The sequence below is a fragment of the Megascapheus bottae genome, chromosome 2, assembly GCF_031878675.1.
Source record: "Megascapheus bottae isolate mThoBot1 chromosome 2, mThoBot2.hap1, whole genome shotgun sequence".
Classification (NCBI taxonomy): Eukaryota; Metazoa; Chordata; class Mammalia; order Rodentia; family Geomyidae; genus Megascapheus; species Megascapheus bottae.
The window spans coordinates 62219270-62240002 of NC_143510.1; the positions used below are offsets into that span (position 1 = coordinate 62219270).

The 20733-nt window shown below is 41.2% G+C and overlaps 1 protein-coding gene across 2 annotated transcripts in view; it reads right to left on the reverse strand.

Moving 5' to 3' along the window:
* The window catches only part of Ptprb (protein tyrosine phosphatase receptor type B), a 100683-nt gene that overhangs the window by 73340 nt on the left and 6610 nt on the right, over window positions 1–20733 (reverse strand). The window contains exons 1-2 of one of the 2 annotated variants that reach the window (XM_090328249.1): window positions 2315–2415; window positions 1704–1980 (exon numbers count right to left, since the gene is read on the reverse strand). In XM_090328249.1, coding sequence (XP_090184375.1) covers window positions 1704–1980; window positions 2315–2368 — 331 coding nt within the window. In that variant the 5' untranslated portion in view covers window positions 2369–2415. Of the gene's footprint in view, window positions 1–1703; window positions 1981–2314; window positions 2416–20733 lie in introns of those variants that run through there. The other variant, XM_090328248.1, reaches the window with a different exon arrangement.

Here is a 20733-nt window from a genome sequence, read left to right on the forward strand (position 1 = left end):
GTACCATCCCTTGAGATTTTTCTTTCTTTTATATCTGGAAATTTCTTTGTGCAAAAAATGTTTTTGCACAAACATTAGTTACATCTAATGTCTCTCTCTCTCTCTCTCTCCATCTCTCTCTATCTCTGACTCTCTCTCTCTCTCTTTCAGATTTTTCAATCCAGATCATGGCTAAAGCCATAGGAAACTATTGAACATGAAAATTAATTTTTTTTAATATAAACTGCTCCGAGACATAGAACACACATCTAGTTGGTGAGACCTTTTTCCAAGGTGCTCAATACATCTGGAAATTCTGTCACAAATGTCATGCTATTAGTTATACCAGGGTCCACAGAACTGTTGTCAGATACCAAAACACCAACAATGTGATGACCGAAAACCCAAATGTCTAAACATCCGTAAAATGTTCTAATTATGTGGTTGAGTTTAGTTTCTCTTTGATTCTATATTGGGAAAAAAAAGATATTTGTTGTTAACAAGTGGTTTTCCTTTTGACATAAGTCCTTGCAATTCTCAGAAATTATCTAAAAGTTTTATCTGAGGTAAGCCAAATGACGTAATTGAGTATTCAGCAACTTTTCTTTGAAATAAAGTAAAATTTGGCTACATGATTCCCATGAGAGTTCCCAACCCTGCTATCACTACTTTTCAAATAGAACATTCTCACACTTGTTTAAAAAAAACCTATAGCTTAAGAAATGATTATTGTTCAGGTTAATCTGTGAAGGAATGATTGGGGTAATAAATTTCCAAATTTAACTGTCAGAATCTTTTTTTGCTTCAATTTAAGTTCCTAGGTGAAAGGAAAGCATTCTACTTCCAACAAATAGAAGTAATGTTAAATGTCCTAAGGAAGCCATATAAAGCAAATGCCATCAAAGAATTTGGGCATCCTTAGGTGGTGATATGTCAGTGAGTTTGCATACTTGCTTACCCTTGAACTTGGTAAAAACTTCAACTTGAATAATGACCTAGTCGAATGCTCTCATTTACAGATAAGAACTTGAGGCAAGAAAGACCAGCTGTTATGTACACATGAAAGGATTTACCACAAACGGAAGGAAAAATAATTCACTGCGAGTTCAGGGTAATCAAAGAACATTTTTTGACACTATGCTGCTTCAGTTACTAAATGAAAACAAATTTTGCACCTTCAATTTAAAGGACTTTCATCCATCCCCACCCCCCAAAGAGTAGCTCTATTTTATACCTGAAGATTTTATGCTCTGGTTCCAAATATAAAAAGTAAGGATAGCAAAGGCACATCCATAATCAATGCCCTTCCATTATTTATTCTAAAAACATTTGCTTAAAACTATTCTGATGTTTTATAATTTAATGTGATAGAAGTTTAAAGCACACTTTTTTTTTTTTTTTACAAATTTCCTCTCTAGGTCTTTCTCTGTGTCTCTCTCTCTCTGTCTCTCTGTCTCTCTCTCTCTGTTTCTCTTCACCCCACTACCTTTTTCAGAAACCAGTCAGTCAGTTGCTATTTCCAGTACTTAGAGGATAGCTAACAGTCAAACTGCTTCTGGCCAGATGTCTAGATGAGAGGAGATCAGAAATCCTTGCTAACCTATATCTGCCCAACACATTTTTTCATCTTTTGTATGCCTGAACTCAAATGAAACACCAGTGTGTAAAGGCCAGGCCCGGTTCAGAGTGGCTGGGCCACATCCACCTGCACTTGTCACCCTTACCTGTTTGTAAGACCAGAGTGCTCTTTTCTCCATCCAGAGACATAATGGTGATGTTGTAGACCGTTCCCGCGTGCAAACCCCTGGGGTTACATCCATAGGTGGTGTTGTCTATCTGAGCCGGGTAGCACCAAGCCGTGCTGGAGGTGTCACTGCTATAGTGGACACTGAAGTTACAAGATGACCCTAAAGGAGTTTTCCACTGGAGAGACATCTCCTGGCTGGAGCTCCTGGATTCTGTCACAGTGAAGTTACATCTCACGGGCTCTGCGAGTCCAGTCTACAAAGAGATCAGAGACCACCGTTTAAACCAGCTCGCTAAATGTCTCTAGCCACCCTTTCTGCCCAGCTTCAGATGGCCCTCTGCGCTTTCTAAGCAGGGACAAGAGCCCCCACAGGGCAATGGGTGGCAACTTTCTCCCTGGATGCTGTCTCTGGAGCAGCTGGAGACTGAAGCTGGCTTTTGCCTTTGACATCAGGACCAGTGTGGTTTCAGAGGTGGACAGCTCAGCTCAAGACATTTTCCCTCCAAAGCACAATCTCAAGAGACACTGCAGAGCCCAGTGAATTTGGTTTTGGCCAGAGAGGTTTTGGCCTTTGCTCCAGCCACTCACCTGCAGTAGGTTTAGTGCAATCCACACGGCCAGTCCTGCTCCATGGCTCAGCATTGCGCTCAAGGGTTCAGAGCTGGGTGACTCGAGGGGGGCTGGACGCCGGTGGCCCGGGGCAGGAGGAGAGGGCTCACTTGTTGCTCGCGCGCTCAGCGCGCCCGGCGGCGGGCGCAGCGCGCTTCCCCGAGGGCTGGCAACGCTCGGGGACCCCGGTGGCTGCTGCTGCTCCTGCTGCCGCCCCGGGCGGGCTGCGGACGCGACAGGCGGCGGGGACGGGCGGCCAGCAGCGCTTCCCACGCTGCCATTCTGACCCGAGCCGCCTCTCCCCGAAGCCCCATCCGCGGACTTCCGCAATCAAAAGGCAATTTCCTCGTCTCCCGGCAAAGGAACAATGCGCCTGGGAGGGAGGGAGCCCCCCAGGAGCCAACGCCTGAAGCTGCCAAAGGGGACAGGGCGAGCCAAGTTGTCCCCAGTGCCCCGGGGCCACCGCCTCCCGGGCCAAGGGTCCCGTCCGGGTCCGCAGGGGCTCTGCCTTCTCCTCCTCCCAGACTTTCTCTCCCCGCCCCCCCCCCGCCCCCCACTCTGTGGTCCTTAGCTAGAAGGTGCTCCTCCTCAGGTTTCAGGCCCTCACCTCCTCCCACCCACTATTCTCTTCCTCCCCCCCCCACCACACCCCATGTCCTCCTCCCTCCCTATCTTCCTTCCTATCCTGCTCTGCTTTCTTCTGGGTCTCTTTTCCCAGGATTACACTTGACCATAGCACATTTCCCCAGGTCGCCCACATTCTTTCCAGAAGCCTTTTATTAGAGAGCCTTTACCCTTCTCACCACAAAGCACTGATTTGTCCCAAGACTCACCGCCCTGACCCCGGCAGGAAAACAAGACCCTGCCCAGGGTCAGGCTGACCTTCATTCTCTTCTCAAGTCCTTTCCCCCTTCATCATACAAATGTGTTAGGTAAGCAGAGCTAAGTAATAGCAACAAGAAGGTCTTCAACCTATAGCAAAGCAGTTCCCTGGCTGACCAGCCAGTGGTGACAGCCCTGTCATGCCTACATCCCCTGAGCAAGGCTTTTGCATTTTTGATGCATTTTGATGGCTTATCGACTCGCACACTTAGAAAGAAATGGCACCGACAGTTTTCTGCACTAATTATATGCGAGTTATTATTGCCTCAATACCTTAGTGATTATGTATGTCTAAAATTAAACTCCCTCCAAAAGTACTATCTCCCAGTGTGTAATTTTACATAGGCAATGAAAGCAAAATACTGCCACAACTTTAATAATTTTGGTTTTTGAGACGACATACTAAACCAAAAAGATTCCACAGTTTAGTTCCCAGATTAGGGAACTAAATACACTACATGTAAGGGTATGTTCTTGGCTGCGGTATCTTTTGTGCACTTAGAAGAAAAGTAGGAAGACTAAAAGAAGTGAAAATTGTCTCAATTCTTTTAGAAAGTTTTCCAAAAACCTTCCAATGAAAAATGAAGATTCCTTCAGTTTGGCTTTTTTCAAACTCAGGCTCTTGCTAGATAATCACTCTGCTACTGAGTTACATCCCAAGTGAAAAATGAAGTTTTGTTTTTCTCCACCTCAGAGATTCTCTAAGCCTTGAAGTTAAAAGCCAAAGCAGAGATCTCAAGTCTCTCTTTCAAGTTAAGAAGTAATATCCAAGTAATATCAAGCCTAAAGCGCATTTATTATTTCTAGAAAAACAGAACTTTTCATATTTCTGTATCCAGATCACTTATCTGATTAAACAGCTTTTGATTCTATGTATTTTGCTCCCAAGTTCAATGTTTTGCAGAGCCTGATCGACCTTCCAGCCTCAGCTATGACAACTTTGTTTTCTCTTCGGTCAGATATTATGAACTATATTCAAAATTCCAGCTGTCTTCAGCCTTCAGAGGAGTCTTTGCTCTTTTCAGTTTTCTTTTCAACATTACCTTTTAGTTTTTTTGTCTTGCTATACTGAGAAAACAATGAGGATACTTCAACTGCCATTCAAAAATAATATTCCAAGTACTAATTAGAGCTATGAAGAATGACACTGTATCAGCTTAAAGAAAGCTCCAATGTGTTGAGCAAGTGTCAATCTATCTAGCAATAAATGACACTCAAATCACACATTTTCTGTCTTTTAAACTCACTCATGCTAATTTTTTCTGCTCATTTTCTTATTATCTTTCCCATTTGATTTTCATACTTATTACAGATTGGTTCTCTGGTTTATAAGACTACTACTCGACTACTACTACACACTAATGCATACACATATACATGCACACATATACACATATACACATATACACACATACATATACACATATACACATATACATATACATATACATATACACATATACACATATATACACACATATATACACACATATACACATATACACACATACATGCACACATACAGATATACACACATGGGCATATACATATCTATTTGCGCATATATGCATACAGGTATGTATGACATGCACATACAATGTGTATATGTATATATGCGTGCATGTACACACATACAATGTGCAGGCATATTAGCTAGAGCAAAATTTAGAGCTAAATTTCTAATATCTATCCTACAATTCTTCCTGATAACTCGGGTAAATGTATGAAAAGACCAAATTTATAGAAAACCAAACAAAATGGCAAAAGAGCCTCACAATTATAAATTCTTTTCAATTAACAACCCTAACTACTTTGCTAATATTTCCCTTGAGAAGAGGGATTAGGAAAGTAAGAAATAATTTCTTTAGATACAGTTTATTTATTTATTTATTTATTTGTTTATTTTTTGTTGGTCATGGGGCTTGAATTCTGGGCCTGGGTGCTGTCCCTTAGCTCTTCAGCTCAAAGCTACTGCCCTATCCTGTGAGCCACAGTGCCACTTCTGATTTTCTAGCGGTTAATTGGAGAAAAGTGTCTCATGATCTTTAGTGCCCAGGCTGGCTTTGAATTGTGATCCTCAGCTCTCAGCCTCCTGAGTAGCTAGGATTACAGGCATGAGCCATCACACCTGGCTATAGTTTGTTATAAAAATGTTTTAAAGGTACATGTAAACAACCAGATGAAAGAATACATGTGGTGATGGCGATCTACTTTGTTCTCATAACTCAGTATTGCTCCCAGAACTTGGTCCCTTGGCTATCCTTCCCCTAGGCAATCTTGTCAGAATCCTCCAGCCCAGTCTCCAGCTTAGAATTTTAATCTAAACATGAAAGCATGAAAGCCCACTCCCTGAGCCTTTCAGGTGAGGGAGGACGGATGGAGCAGGAAGGTGCTCAAATCACAGGCTCCTGGGAGCCAGACCTGTAGTCAAAACTGTTTGAACACTCCATCTACCTGCAACCCTTTCCCTCACCCATTACTTCTACTTAATGTTCTCCACTCCTGCCTCCATTACACCACACCTGTGTCTCCTGACTCTTCTCAAGTTACCGTTTAGCTCTCCTCAAGCCCCTCTTCAACTTTCCAGTGGAGTTGATCTGGTCTGTTGAGGTTATTTTCTGTTCTTTCTTTATTCAAAAACCCCCATGACTCAGTTTCCTAACATATGACAAAGTCTGCAAATGTCTGGAGCATAGGATCTCCCATCCCATGGGGTTTGGGGTGGGCACTATCCTGGCACATGGACGAGCTCTTGATCCCCTTCCTAGAACTTCTTGGAATTTTTATGAAGGCTCAACAAAGGAGGAAATGGTTGAATCATTGGCTACTGGCAATCCTTACAGCCTTCAGCCTTCTTCTGCTTCCCCTCCTCCCCTCCCAATACGAATTAGTTGCCTTGGCAACCCAACTTCTACTCCATCCTGTGGTTATCCATGGAATCACCAAAAAGCATCTCATTATTTTATATAAGCTTAGGTATGGTTGGAAAAGACTACCTTTCATTTTTACCACTCTGGAACTATTCTGGAGAGTTATTTCAAGAAACAAGAACAAAAGGCTAGATATTTTAACAAAAGATTATTTTGTTTAGTCACTTAAACAATCACAAAAATTTGCAAGTTATGAGTCAGGAATCATACTTGAATCCCTAAATACTGAAGGATGATCCTGTCTACTCTGGGTTTATATGCCAATGAATTCACACAAATTAAATATGTTGTAAACTGAAAATACTTTTGAGGCACTTACCCTACTAAACATTCATAGCTTAAGAACGCAGTGTTCTGTATAATTTGTTTATTCACATAATCATGGAACTATGATTGTTTGCTATATTGCAAGAGACTATTTCTATCCTGTGTTGGGGGAATGAAGAATGCTAACTATAGTTTCTACTGATACCTAGTGCCACTCTGAAGGTGAAAAATCCATAGGGTCATCTGTGCATACACTGCAATTTTAGAGCTTCTGTTTGGGTTTCAAATATGGCCCCCAAACAACCAAAAATTCCTATCTGTTGAAACATTTACATTTGCTATAACTTTTCAAAATGTAACTAATTAATATTGTGTGTGTGTTTTGTTTTTAAAATTTTGAGACAACAGTTGTTTCTATATAGCCCAAGCTGGCTTCAAACCAGCCCAGACTGGTCTTTAAAACTGAGAGCCTTCTATCTCAGCTGCCAAGTTATATCAGTGACAGAAAAGATACAGCAACAGTACTAACATAGGTATACATAATATTTGGAGAAGTCAATGTAGGATAAGGATATGCCATATGAAGCCATTACAAACATTTAAAAATTCTTGTGTTACATTTATTATTTTTTCTCCTTTGATCTACTATCATAGATACATATTTTTTTTTTCCAGTCCTGGGCTTGAGCTCAGGGCCTGAGCACTGTTCTTGGATTTTCTTAGCACCACTTCCGGCTTTTTTCTACATATGTGGTACTGAAAAATTGAACCCGGGTCTTCGTGCTTGTTAGGTAAGCACTCTACCACTAGGCCAAACTTCTAGCTCCAACTACTACCATATTTTTTGTGGGAAGTTTGAACACTGGGTGGGGGAGAGAGAGAGAGAGAGAGAGAGAGAGAGAGAGAGAGAGAGAGAGAGAGAGAGAGAGAGAGAGAGAGAGAGAGGGAGGGAGGGAGGGAGGGAGGGAGGGAGGGAGGGAGGGAGGGAGGGAGGGAGGGAGGGAGGGAGGGAGGGAGGGAGAGAGAGACAGAGAGAGAGAGAGAGAGAGACAGAGAGACAGAGAGAGAGATAGAGACATAGAGAGAGAGACAGAGAGACAGAGAGACAGAGAGAGACAGAGAGAGACAGACAGAGAGACAGAGAGAGACAGAGAGACACACAGAGAGAGACAGAGACAGAGAGAGACAGAGAGACAGAGACAGAGAGAGCGCTCAAGGCTAGCACTCTACCACTTAAGCTATAGCGCCACTTCTCATTTTCTGGTGGTTAATTGGAGATAAGAGTCTCAAGGACTTTCATGCCTGGGTTGGCTTTGAACCCTGATCCTCAGATGTCAGACTTCTGAATAGCTAGACAGGCATGAGTCACTGGCACCTGGCCTCTATTACCATTTTTACTATATAAAAAAATTAGGTAGGCCTATCTGGCACAGAAAGAAGCTGGTTGCCCACTAGATCCAGTTTCCTGAAGCCAGTCACTTTCCAAAAGCATTAATCATGAGGCTTTAACTCAGTTTATCAATATATTTGATCAGGAGCATTGCTATTATCATGACTTATTTATACAAGGGAGTTGAATCTGAACCACTAACACCAGTATTACATGATATAATTCTGTTTAATCACAAAATAGATTGACAAGAATACAGAGGTGTTTACTTTGGTCTTCTCAGCAGAATCTGCCCTAGCCATATAGTAGTTATTATGAAGGATAGGTATCCTTACAATGGGCTGTGTCTCTGTTATTTCTGTATTCCAAGTAAACTGGGGATAAATCCAATCACTTGTTCACTCTCATAGCCTGGGTTTTCACTGGGTTCTATTATACAGAAGGGCACACTTCTCTGCTATTGGAATGGTACTGGTAGTATTTGAAATGGTTCTTAATCCTTCTAAGTATAATGCAGGATAGATTTTGCTTCTCTTTAGCCTAGGATAGTTGTTGTATGCCCATGTAAATGACAAGTGCCTTTAGAGAACTTTCTTAAGTTTGGAGAGATGTAAGATTCCAGTAGGTAAGTTCCTTGTCTCTGCAGCCAGGATAAGAGGGGTGTCATTCCCTGGCCAGTCAGCCTACATTCTTGTTAAAAATAGTTGAGAGGTCCTGTTGCATCTTGACATATACCACTAGTCAAAGTTGGTGTCTAACTTAATCCAACATCATTTGTTGTGTCTACCTGGCCTACTTTACTAAAACATCCTGTGTCTACCTGGCCTACTTTATTAAAACATCCTATGATCAGGCTGACTCCCACCCACTTTCTTCCTTTTAGAAGAGAACCCCTCTGCTTGAATTCATAAATATTTTTCCTATGAATGTGACTCTTTATTAGCAGGAAATTCAGTTTCTACTTTATAGCTCTTGCATATTGGGGGGCCAGTATTTATCTAGCATGCTGTTGCCATCAATCTCTAATGGTCAAAGTATAGGTAGGAGAATGTTTTCCTAGATATGTTGGGTGCTTCCTACTTGAGATAGATGGAATTTAGTCTGAGTGTGGCACAAAGCCTCTTACATCCTTGCTTCAGGGTTAGGCCATTTCCTAAAAGAACATAGGTCCATTAAATTATGCTCATTGCTCTAATCCCATCACTGATCCATTGTTTTCTCTGATTTGGCACAATAGCTTTCTATCTGATAAGGCAAAGATTGTCCAAACAGGCAGAGCTTTATCAAGTATGCTGCCCCTGTAATGTATCTTTTATAACCTTTCTAAGCACTGGATCGTGAGGATAGGCAGTGACATAGTAATCTGCCTCCTGGTAGTTTTATTCCACACCATTTGACATCTCAGTAGGAAGTAGATGAACTGCTAAGGTTTTGAATTAGGGCTGAATTAGGTGTGGTCGTAACTGAGGCTGAAGAAGCTAGAGGCTGGCTAGCAGAGGTGAGGCAGAGTCACACTGATCACGTCAAATCCAAAGACTTCATGCTTGACAAACCATGTCATCATCTTCACTTGAGCCTTTTATTACCTTGCCTCTGACCACTCCTTTGCTGCCTTCTTGTTCCCAGTTGCCTTGTCTGATAATTCATTTATTAATTCATCCAGTAAATATTGACAAAACAGCTACTGTGTGCCAGGAATTCAGGTTTCGTAGATCTGATTTTTTCCTGGCCCCAAACCATGGTGCCATTTTGTCTTCTTGGATGGCTCCATCCCAGACTGCCTCCCTGCAGTCTTTAGATTTCAGCATAAGCACACCTCTGTTTGATCAGGTCCTGTCTAAGTTCAGAAGGAAAAAGTGTCCTTAATGTTCCTTATCTCAGTAATATATGTGTTCAATGCAGGGATGTGGCAATGATTATATCTTCATATATCTTGATAGCTTCATATATCATCATATGTATCATTTATCTTTATAGCTGACTTACCTGCTCCTAATTCCTTTAAGAATTAGAGTTTTGCCTTGTTCTTCTTGGAACACAATAGAGGAGAGGCTCAACAATTTTTTTTGAATGTATCAATGGACCTTTATAGATTGTATGAATAATGGCTCTACGCACAAGTCCTCCTAAATAAGACCATGATGGATGCTGAAGTGTCCTGGAAGGAAGGGAAAATGAGAGAAAAAAGAGGGAAGGACAAAGAGATAAAGCAGAGGAAGAACAGACTGATCCATTTGGGAGGGAAAAGGACTGAAAAGATTACAGGGAGGAATGTGACAGGGAGTAAAGGAGAAGGAGAGGCACATGCTACTATATTCTGTAGGCAGTGGTTTTCAAAGTGTAGCTTTAGCAGTCATCTGAGAAATCGTTAGAAATTCAAATGATAGCTCCTTACATAGACCTAAGGAATCAGAAAAGCTTGTGGGAGAATCCTAATAATCTGTGCTTTAACAAGTCCTCCCTTACTGGGTGGAAAAGCCATTGAAGTGTCTAAGGGCAGCCTCAAAAGGTACTCTATACTTTAAACCAAATTCTTCATAATCAGGAGAGTTAATGTTAACTTGTCCTTTTCCCCTTATATTTCACTGAGCTCTCTGGTTGCAAGAAATGATGAGGAAAATTTGGAGGGTCCTGAACAATTTTAGCATGAATAAATCAGTGACCTTTAGAATATATAATGTGTGTGCTTTGATATTTATGGTATCTCATGAAAAATACAGTCTGGATGTGAAGGGAAGAAGTATCCAAGTACCATATAATTTGACACTAAATATGAGTGATAGGGTCAATTTGATATGCTTTTCTTCTAGGAAGTGCTTTTGTTATGAAAATCTCACTCAAAGCTTTTGTCCAGATATATTTTAAAAGATGCCATCAGGGAAATGTATCCACTAAAAATGAATACAGGATACTAAATCCTTAAGTTTTCATGTGAATTGACTCAATGGTAAACTGAAAAAAGTGAATATATGTTATCTTGCAGCAAATGTCATGCACTTGAAAAGAATATGCTCTAAAATGTTAGAAAATATAAGCAGATTTTAAAAGGACATCTTGTTGTGTATTTGGAAATACTGTTTGAGGTACTAATGTTGTGAGAAATATTCTAAATAACTTTCCCAGATTACAGTCTCAAGAGAAAAAAGTTGCAAGAGAAGAAGTTGCAAGGATGAAATGAGAAGGTGTATGTTGTATGCAAATATAATTCCTTGCTGATGGTCTTGATAAATGATTGGCTTTTTGATTATTAGGATTAAGAATAATTGGAGGAGAATATTAAAATAAATCATAAGTGTTGAACATTGTTATTCTAAAGAATGGCTAAGGGGTGGGGAGTTTAGCCTAGTGGTAGAGTGCATGCAAGAAGTCCTGGGTTTGATTATTCGGTTCCACATACATAGAAAAAGCCGGAAGTGAAAAAGGCCAGAAGTGGTGCTGTGACACAAGTGGTAGAGCTCTAGCCTTGAAAAAGTCCAAGGACTTTAGGCCTTGAGTTCAAGCCCCAGAACTGGGGAGGAAAAAAAGAATGGCTAAGCCCACAGATAAGAATTCCTTTCTATGAACATTCACATGAGAATAAATTAATATGCTTCCAATCTTATATCCAAGAGAGCTTCCCAGTAGATCCACACCAGACATTTAACCTCTGCTCAGCCTGTTGGCCATGTCAAGAATTTTTTTTTCTGATATTGGAAAGAGGAGTAGAGGGAGTTTCTAACAGCAGCTCTTCCATCTCTCAGACGTATCTCTACAGCTTTCCAGTAGTGTTGTTCCTACATAACAACATCTCACCTTGCCTTCCTCCACTTTTTTTTTTAGGTCTTGGGAAATAGGTTTTACACAGACAGCCAAATGGTTGACACCCAGATGAGACTGTAAAAGAATCCCTTTCTCAACCCTCAGGCTTCTGCTGTTTATTTGTCCAAACCGTGGTGGGTTTGGGAAATGAGTCTGCTTATACAGGACTGTCAGTATTCAGTCTGTGATGGGGCTGTGGATATGGCAGGGCTCTCACAGTGTGGTTTCAGGAGCTAGATCATGATTTCACTAAATCCTGGGATAGTAGATAAATAAGACCAAGCTTAGATAATGCTGGCTTCCCTCCCACACTGTCCCCCCAAAAACAATCTCTTTAGTTTCTTAGAAAGGGGTGATGGGAACGTAGATGGTCTTTTAAAAATTCTGTGCATCACATTATTTCCCAAAAATTCTCTGGAGGTTACAAAGAGGGAGTAACTTTTTGACTTTTCTAGTAAGATCTTAGCATTGCTTAGAAGAAAGCTAGGCGATATGGAGAAAACTGGATTTTTGCCTATAAAAATAAGATTTTAACTGTAAAAAAAAATCAAAAGATGGAACCATGCTGGGTGCCCATTCTGTTAGCCTCTTGGTCAGGTCTAATTTAACACTCCCTTGTCTGCTGGATAAGGCAGACAGATGCATGGCATCTTAGAGTGCTGGGCTGACAGTGATCAAAGCAGATCAAAGGATCTTATCATGTTTCCTTTAAAAATGGAAAGCTCAAAGCATCAGCTAGATTATAGACCCCTTGAAAGAAGGAGTCTTTCATTATTATCTACTTGACACCCCCACAGTGTCATTGAACTCAGGGTTTGTCATATAGCACCAGAATAACCATTTACATTCCACCATTACACAAGGGTATGTCTAAGTATTGTATTTGCAAAATGAAACAGCTGGTCTAATGCAGAACTGGAACTCTTATCAGCACAGACTTTTATACTAACATCCCAGATTAGCATAAACCCATGTCCATTCAGCCAGCCCCAGTGCTACCTGGATGGGCCTCAACTCCACGGAGGGTCTAGTTTGTTTCAGTAATCAGCAAGTTGTTCCTGTCTTGGTTGCCTAATCCACCAAGATCCAAATTCAGTAGTTGGTAAGCCGGTGGCTCATGCCTGTTATACTAGCTACTCCCAAAAGATCAAGGTTCAAAATCAGCCCATGCACGAAAGTCTACGAAACTCTTATCTTCCAGTTACACCAGAAAAAAGCTGAAAGTGGTAGGATGCCAGCCTTGAGTGAAAAAGCATAGGGATAGCACCCAGGCCCTGTGTTCAAATCTCAGAACTAGCACATATGTGCATGCACACACACACACACAGAGCAAAGCAAAGTGCTTGCTAAATCCTCTCATGGTTCTGGTGTTCTGGGCTGGAAGCCCAGCCCTGCAGAAAAAGGAGCAAATGAGAATGTGTGTAGACAAAGGTGAACTGACCTACATATTGATCCAGATCCATGAGGGATCCCTGAAAAGAAGAGATTCTAATAGAAACATAGATGGCTTCAACTCCCAAATAAACATGTTTCTATGGACTTAGCCATAGTAATGCTTAGGTATCTGGCTGCCATCTATTTCTGTGTGGAAGGATGGGGAAGGGACTTTTGTTTTAGCTCTTAGAATTCTACTTATTTCTCCTTCTGGCTGCTTTTCACCATATTCCATAATACCTGGTACTTGGGTGTCAAAGCTGCTGTTTGTTTGTTTGGTGGGTAGAATAAGAGGAGGTAAGTAATAGCTGGGGTAAAGGACAGAGATTTAAAGCACTGATAATTTCCTTTGGAGCATCTTTATCTTCCTGCTTATCCACTGGCTCAGCCCTCAATTTTGACTCTTGGCTTCACTACTGTTTCCTGTAAATTCATCATCTTCTCTCTCCTAGTGTCTCCTGTTCCCAGTCTAGTCTTTTTACATCCCGCATGCTTTCACCCTGTCCCTGAGGCACACATATCTTGATATGTCACGTCTTGGTCTATCACTAACTAACTCAGAAACTTTACTTGGGTGTCTCCTCTGAAAGTCCTCAACATTTTGAAATACTGTTGCATTCCTTGATAAACTACAAAATGCACACAAAGTACTTCTGCACACTCTTCCCAGACCTGCCAGATGAAAGAAAAAATCATTCTGTCACATTTGTTTTCTTTCTCTTCTTTCTCTCTCTCTCTTTCCCTTTCCATCCCTGTCCTCCCTTCTGGTTATCCTGGGGTTTGAACTCAGGGCCACATAGGATAGTAAAGCATTCTATCAATTGAACCATGCCCCAGTTCTTTTTTGCCTTATTTTCTGCGTGCGCATGTGTGTGTGTGTGTGTGTGTGTGTGTGTGTATGTGTGTGTGTATGTGTGTGTGCCTGTGTGTGTGTGTGTGTACCTGTGGCTGCTGTGAGATTTTACCTATTCAATTCCATGTAGCTGTGATGAGAGACATGAATCATTGTGTCCAGCTTTTTTGTTGAGATGGAAATTTGCTTTTTTTTTTTTTTGCTCATACTGACCTTGAACTCTGACCCTTTTGATTTCTAGATCCTGCGTAGCTGAGATTATAAATGTGTACCACGATGCCAAGCCTTTCTCTCTCTCTGCATGTATAAGTATTTTTTCTCTTTTTATTTTTGCCAGTCTTGGGCCTTGAACGCAGGGCCTGAGCACTGTCCTTGGGCTTTCTCAAGGCTAGAGCTCTACCACTTGAGCCTCAGCAACACTTCCGGCTTTTTTCTATGTATGTGGTACCAAGGAATCAAACCTGGGTCTTCATGCATGCTAGGCAAGCACTCTACCACTAGGCCAAACTCCCAGCCCCATATATAAGTATTTTAACCACTCTGGGAGATTTTTGTGGTGGGTGCTGAGGCTTGACCTCTGCAAATTCAGACTCAGCAGGTATCAGAAGAATCTTCTATGCTGTGTCTTCCACAGCCTTGCAGCTGATTTGTTGGTCTGTGTGGCCAGGGTTGAGGGCATAGGCGTCCTCTCAGTCTGGCTTCCTTTGAACTCAATTTCCTTTTCCTTGGTTATTTCCCCTCCCCATTGCATGAGGCCTGGCCTTGGGCAGATCTGATCTGGCCAGGGAGGTGAGTGTGGCAGAGAAACAGTACCATAGTAATCAGCTCCTGATGGTGCCTGTGTTGGATGCATTCTAAGCGCATGTGATTTCTCTCAGAATGAAGGATCAACACAATCCTTGGTGCATAAAATAGAGGGCAGTGCAAATTGCCTATATGTAATAAAAAATGGGAAATCCTGGGGAGGTTAAAGCTGAAGGGGTCAAGTGAAGTAGAAACCATTCCATCTGAAGTTCTGGCTATAGGACAAAAGGCTGTCTCTCCCCTGCCCTTCCAAACTTAAAGTGACCCAATCAAGGAAGGTATGGGCAGATTTGCAGGAGGTGGGAGAAAGTGGGAGTATTTTCTGCATTTGTCTTCTCATTTATTTGGAAACTCACACTGGGCTGTGATCTCTTTGAAGGCCAAATGGAAGGAAATCCAGAATTGTGACAGGCCAGAACAGCACCACAATGGCTATTCATGAACTGAGGAAATGCAGTTCCTCCCCCAGGCCAACACAAGGGTGGGGTGAGGAGGGGAAAGAGGGGGTGCACCGGCAAACAAGATTTATAGATATCTAGCAGTATCAGAACTAGTCAGTAAAATTCTTATTGCATGTTCAGCATTTTGTTCCTCTCAAGGCATTCTCACAGAATATGCTAGCTCATGGGCTTTCCACCAGCAAGATGGGAAGTATGAAGCCGGGGCTGGAAGCTATTGTTATGAAATATATACTCATCACGTGACCAATGTACTGAGAACTTCTCCTTATCAGATTTTAATCTTCACAACTATCTTATGAGGAACATAAATACCCAGAGCCATCCTTATTTTAAAGAAGGGGCTGGGTGCTTACTATCTCTCAGGCCTGTAATTTTAGCTAGTCAGGAGACTGAGGTTTGAGGATCATGATTTGTAACCACCCTGAGCAGACAAATCCAAGAGACTCTTACCTCCAACTAACCAATAAAAAGCCAGAAATAGAGATATATCTTGATCAGAGAAAAGCAGAGAGAAACACACACACACACACACACACACACACACACACACACACACACACACACACACACCGTATGGCTTGATTAACTATGATAGGATACTACCAGGGTTTAAACCAGGTGTTTGACACAGAATTCACAAAAGCTCTGTGTTTATATGATGTAGAAATAATCTAGATAGGCCCTCTATTGAGAGCATACTGCTCAAATAAGAAAGAAACTGATCAGGTTTGGGATCCAAATTGAATCCCAGGCTCAACTGTTCTCCACATTTGGCTGTGTTCTCCTGATTAGCTGTCCCAACAAAATGTTCTCCAGCTACTCTCATCTCCCCTCAGCCATAGGGGACTCATCTATAACCAGCTCTGTGCACAAGGGCAGGTACATCTGTGTGGGGGTTGTATGTAGGGGTGTGTGCGTGTGTGTGTATGCATGTGCATGCACATGCGCTTCAAATCCAGTCCACGTTCCACTGCCAAGGGTTGTGCATTTACGGTGGAAGTGTGTGCCCAGGAATGTATTTTCCTCGTTAACCCAAATCTCTTGAGGGTGGATGAGGATCTCTGTCGTGTTCCAGGGTCCACTTACCTACCCCTAGGTCTTGTTTTTTTAAAGTGACAACAAGAGGCTGTAACTAGATAAATTTGTTTCTGCTGGATGAATATTTCCCTTGGTAAGTTGGCAGTGAGTCCTCTTCCATTCATCCTTAATACAATGTGTAGAAATGTGACCGATGGTGAGACAGAAATTTGGTGTCTGTGAAGGAAGACATGTGGGTCAGAGGCTGGCATTATCTTTATCCACACCTGTGATTCTCAAACTTGCTAGTTTATCAGTGAGACATGTGATCTTGTGAAAATACAGGTTGCTGGGGGCAGTGTGTGGAGAGGTCCACTCCTACATCCAGAGTTCCTGGTTTAGTAGCTTTAGAATAGAGTACTTGGTGATTCTATTTATAATAAATTCTGAGTCTGGGGTCCATGCTAGAAGAGCCTCTGATCTAGAAATTTCCTGACTTATACTAGAGACAAGCTTCCTGTTTTACTGGCTTTGTTTTTGTGAACACAGAGCCACATAATACTATTTATGCTAATGACAGTAAATCAAATTTATGAAATTAAAGTAATAGTCAATAAAATTAGCAGTAGCTGGTTTTAAATAAAACCATCCCACTGTTTTCCAGGTGCCATTTGAAATGTGTGTATGTGTTAATTCATTTCACATTTAGGATTGAAGAAGGCCGAGCACTGTTCCAAATTACACAATCTTTTTAAAGTTACACTCTTCACACTGTCAAGTAAGGATGTGAAAAAGGAGGGGAAAGTCTAGACATTCATGGCTCATACCTGTAATTCTACCTGCTCAGGAGGCTGAGTTCTGAGGATCATGGTTCAAAGCCAGTCCAGGTACTAAAGATCATGAGACTCTTATCTCCAACTAACCACCAGAAACCAGAAGTGGTGCTGTGGCTCAAGGGGTAGGGTGGTAGCATTGAGCTGAAGAGCTCAAGCCTAGAGTTCAAGCCCCATGACCAAAAAAAACAAAAAACAAAAAACAAAGAATTCTGTGCCCATGCTTGAGCCAGTATCTTGTTCCTTCCCCTTTTCATAACCTAAGACACTAATTTATATCATATATACTCATGCCATATTTAAAAACTTGCCAAAGAACTTACTCAAGTGAGTAGGGAGTTACAAAGAGAAGAGTACATGCATGATACATATATACATACATACATACCTATATACCTACATACCTATTTACCTACATACCTACATACCTACACGTATACACACACAAACACAAACTTGTTCTTGATGATCAGTTTGGAAAACTGCATAAATGTTAATTAGTGGTAATGCTAAAAAATTTCCAAACTTTAAATCTTAGCTGATTTCTAAACTTAAATTTTAGTGTTATTTTTCTCCTTTTCCATTTTTTTGCATTAACCTGTTTTCTCTTAGTATAATAAAATACCAAAGGCCTGAAAACTTATAAAAATACATTTACTTTGCTTATAGTTCTGGAAGTTCAAGAAAACTCGAACATGTCCAGTCCTGTTTTGCACTGACGACTTTTAGGATAGGGCTTACACTTCCTTCCTACAAAACCAAGGAAAGCTTTTCTGCTGAGACCTTTCTGCCTAGGCTGGCTTTAGCTCAATCTTATTAGCTCCCCACAAAGCTAGGACAATGGGAGGTAGGTGCATGCCACTATGCCCAGACAGGGTTAAGAAGTAGTAGTGAGAGCTTTTCTGATTAGACTGGTGTGGAACTATGATTCTCTTGTTTCCAGTTTCCCAAGTAGCTATGATTACAGGCTCAAAGTCAGCTATATCCAGCTTACAACACTACTCTTGTGAGAATGAACCAGAGAAATACCTTAGTCCCCTCTGAGTACATCTCCATTTCTTAGTACATTCCAAGCAGAATTTGGATCCTTCAGTCAATGACTGTATTATGCTGCTCAGGTGGTTCAATAATATCATCTTTACTTTGTTTTTTTTTTCACTTTGTTTTTCTACAAAACCTTATTAAATAACACATAATATTTTGGAGATACAAAGTCAAATAAATATAGGTCTTAAACTTCAAAAACTCATATTTCACTTTTTTTTGGTCTTTACTCAGTAACGAAACACTCCAACCCTCAGCTCAAATTGAATAAGCCAATCTTAAATCATCATGAACCTGGCTCAATGTGTTAAAGAAAGTAAGTAAACACAAAGATACCCTCAACATAGTGTTAAGCAATTAATTAAATGATCTTTCTAGGTGACCTCTGTCAAGATAGATACTTTTGCTAAGTGCTTTCAAAGAATTATATTCATTTTATTTTCTAAGCAACTCATTTTGACTCTTTATAAGTCTACCTAGAACAGTTTATACTGTAAACACTTCTGCTAGATCAAATAATGGAGTAAGCTTCGAGGTCAAGGCCATTTATAATGCCAGAAGAAAAAGTGTAACTGTAACATACTCCTGTCCCAAGGTATAGCTAAGATTTTACTTGAGCTTCAAGCAATACAGAAGTGTGTGTGTGTGTGTGTGTGTGTGTGTGTGTGTGTGTGTGTGTGTGTGTGTGTAAGACATGAGGGAGTTGGTTGCATAGTCATTTGGCATTGCAGTGGATTGAAAAATCTTGCTGGATTTGAGTGGCTCACATCTGTAATCCTAGCTACTCAGGAGGCTAAGATCTGAGGATCGCAGTTCAAAGCCAGCCATAGGACTCATTCATTCATTCATTCATTCATTTTTTAATTTATTTTTTGGGTCATGGGGCTTGAACTTGGCCTGGGCACTGTCCCTGAGCTCTTCAGCTCAAGGCTACCGCCCTACCCTTGAGTCAAGTCCCATTTCCCTTTTTCTAGGGGTTAATTGTAGATAAAAGTCTCAGGTCCTTTTGTGCCCTGGCTGGCTTTGAACCTTGATCCTCAGATCTCAGCCTCCTGAGTAGCTAGGATTACAGGCGTGAGTCACCACATCTAGCACCATGGGACTCATCTCCAATTAACCACCAGAAAACCAGAAGTGGTGCCTATGCCTCAAAAGGCAGAGCATTAGCCTTGAGCTGAAGAGCTCAGGGCCAGCACCCAGGCCCAGTGTTCAAGTCCCATGAACGACCTAAAAAGAAGTTTAAAAAAAATTCACAGATGTGTTTCCTGTGATCTTAAATTGTACATTGAGCTTGGAGTCTGGATTGTGCAAGCCCTCTATTACAGTGCTCAGTTGACTCAGTGGGTGGTGTGCTGTGCCCACAACAACCTAGCTGATTGGTTGTGATAAACATGTTTCAGCAAAGCCCGGTCAACCCTCGAACTTCTCTTTTTGTTTCATAATGGTAAAAAATAGACAAAAAATGGAGAATATTCTTCTCTGTTCAAATGGATACATTTTTGTAGGGACAGATATATTTCTAAGGTAATTTTTATTCCTTCTTATTTAATTTTTAATGTACTCACATATATATATATATATAATTTAGTTCAAATTTAAGTGAATAGTCTTTTCAGTGAATGTTCATATGGAAGATATGATTGACGCACATGCAGCCTAAGCAAGGAGGCACTCCTCCAAGAAACACTCATTATCAAAACTAAGAGGTGGATCTCTCTCACACAGTGGTGGAAAGGGCTCAGGATTTGGAGAATGAGGGAGAATACAGTGCCCGCTTCTGGTGGGGTCCTTAAACCACCAGCTCTCCTGCTCTTGTTCCCTGTCTTCCTTTCCTAATTACCCCCATTCAGTCAGCTCTGAGACCACATTACTGAGCTGAGATGTGGGTAAAGAATCTAGGTGGGGAGTGAGCAACTCTAACCTTGTTTTCCTTTTCCCCCTTGAAGCCTAAACTAAGTAGAGCAATGGGAGAAGAGATGCTAACCTTTTAAGTCAAATTTAGTTTGGGTTTCCTGCAGTGGATGCTTTTGTTAATGGGTAGAGATTGAGCATCCTGTTTTAAAGTGATAAAAAAGGGTGTTCAGAAAAGTAATGGGGCCTTCTTATTTTCTATTCAGAGGCATGGAAAAAAAAACTAGGCCAGAGGGAAGATTTATGGCAAATGCAAAGTAGAGATAAAAATAAAGCCCTATGGGTTGTTCAATATACTGACTATATTTGCTTTGTAATGACACATATACTCATTAGTTGGGAAATAAACAAGCTATTAGGTTCTACAAGGTACAAAATAAACTAGAGCATTAAATGAATGTTAGGTCATTTGAATAGTATAAGATTATTACTCCACTTTGATTTGCTTATTAGGAAACAGCTAAATACCACTAAATGAAATCTGAGCTTGAAAAGTGATGGTTTTGCCTTTTGTTTTGATTTTGTGACTTGAAGTCAGCTCTCAGAACATGAGTGAGACATGATCTACTACTAAAGCAACCTTCCTAACCCCCAAACCTGAATTTCTTGATTTGCTGTAGTTATGCTATTGTTGCCTACATACAACTCTGAGACACAAGCAGAGCAGGAGAGGAGGAGAAGGAGGGAGAGGGGGAGGGGGAGGAGGGGGAGAAGGAGGAGGGGGAGGAAGAGTTGACTAGGCTCATGCTCTCACTGCTTGTCAGTCACCTGACC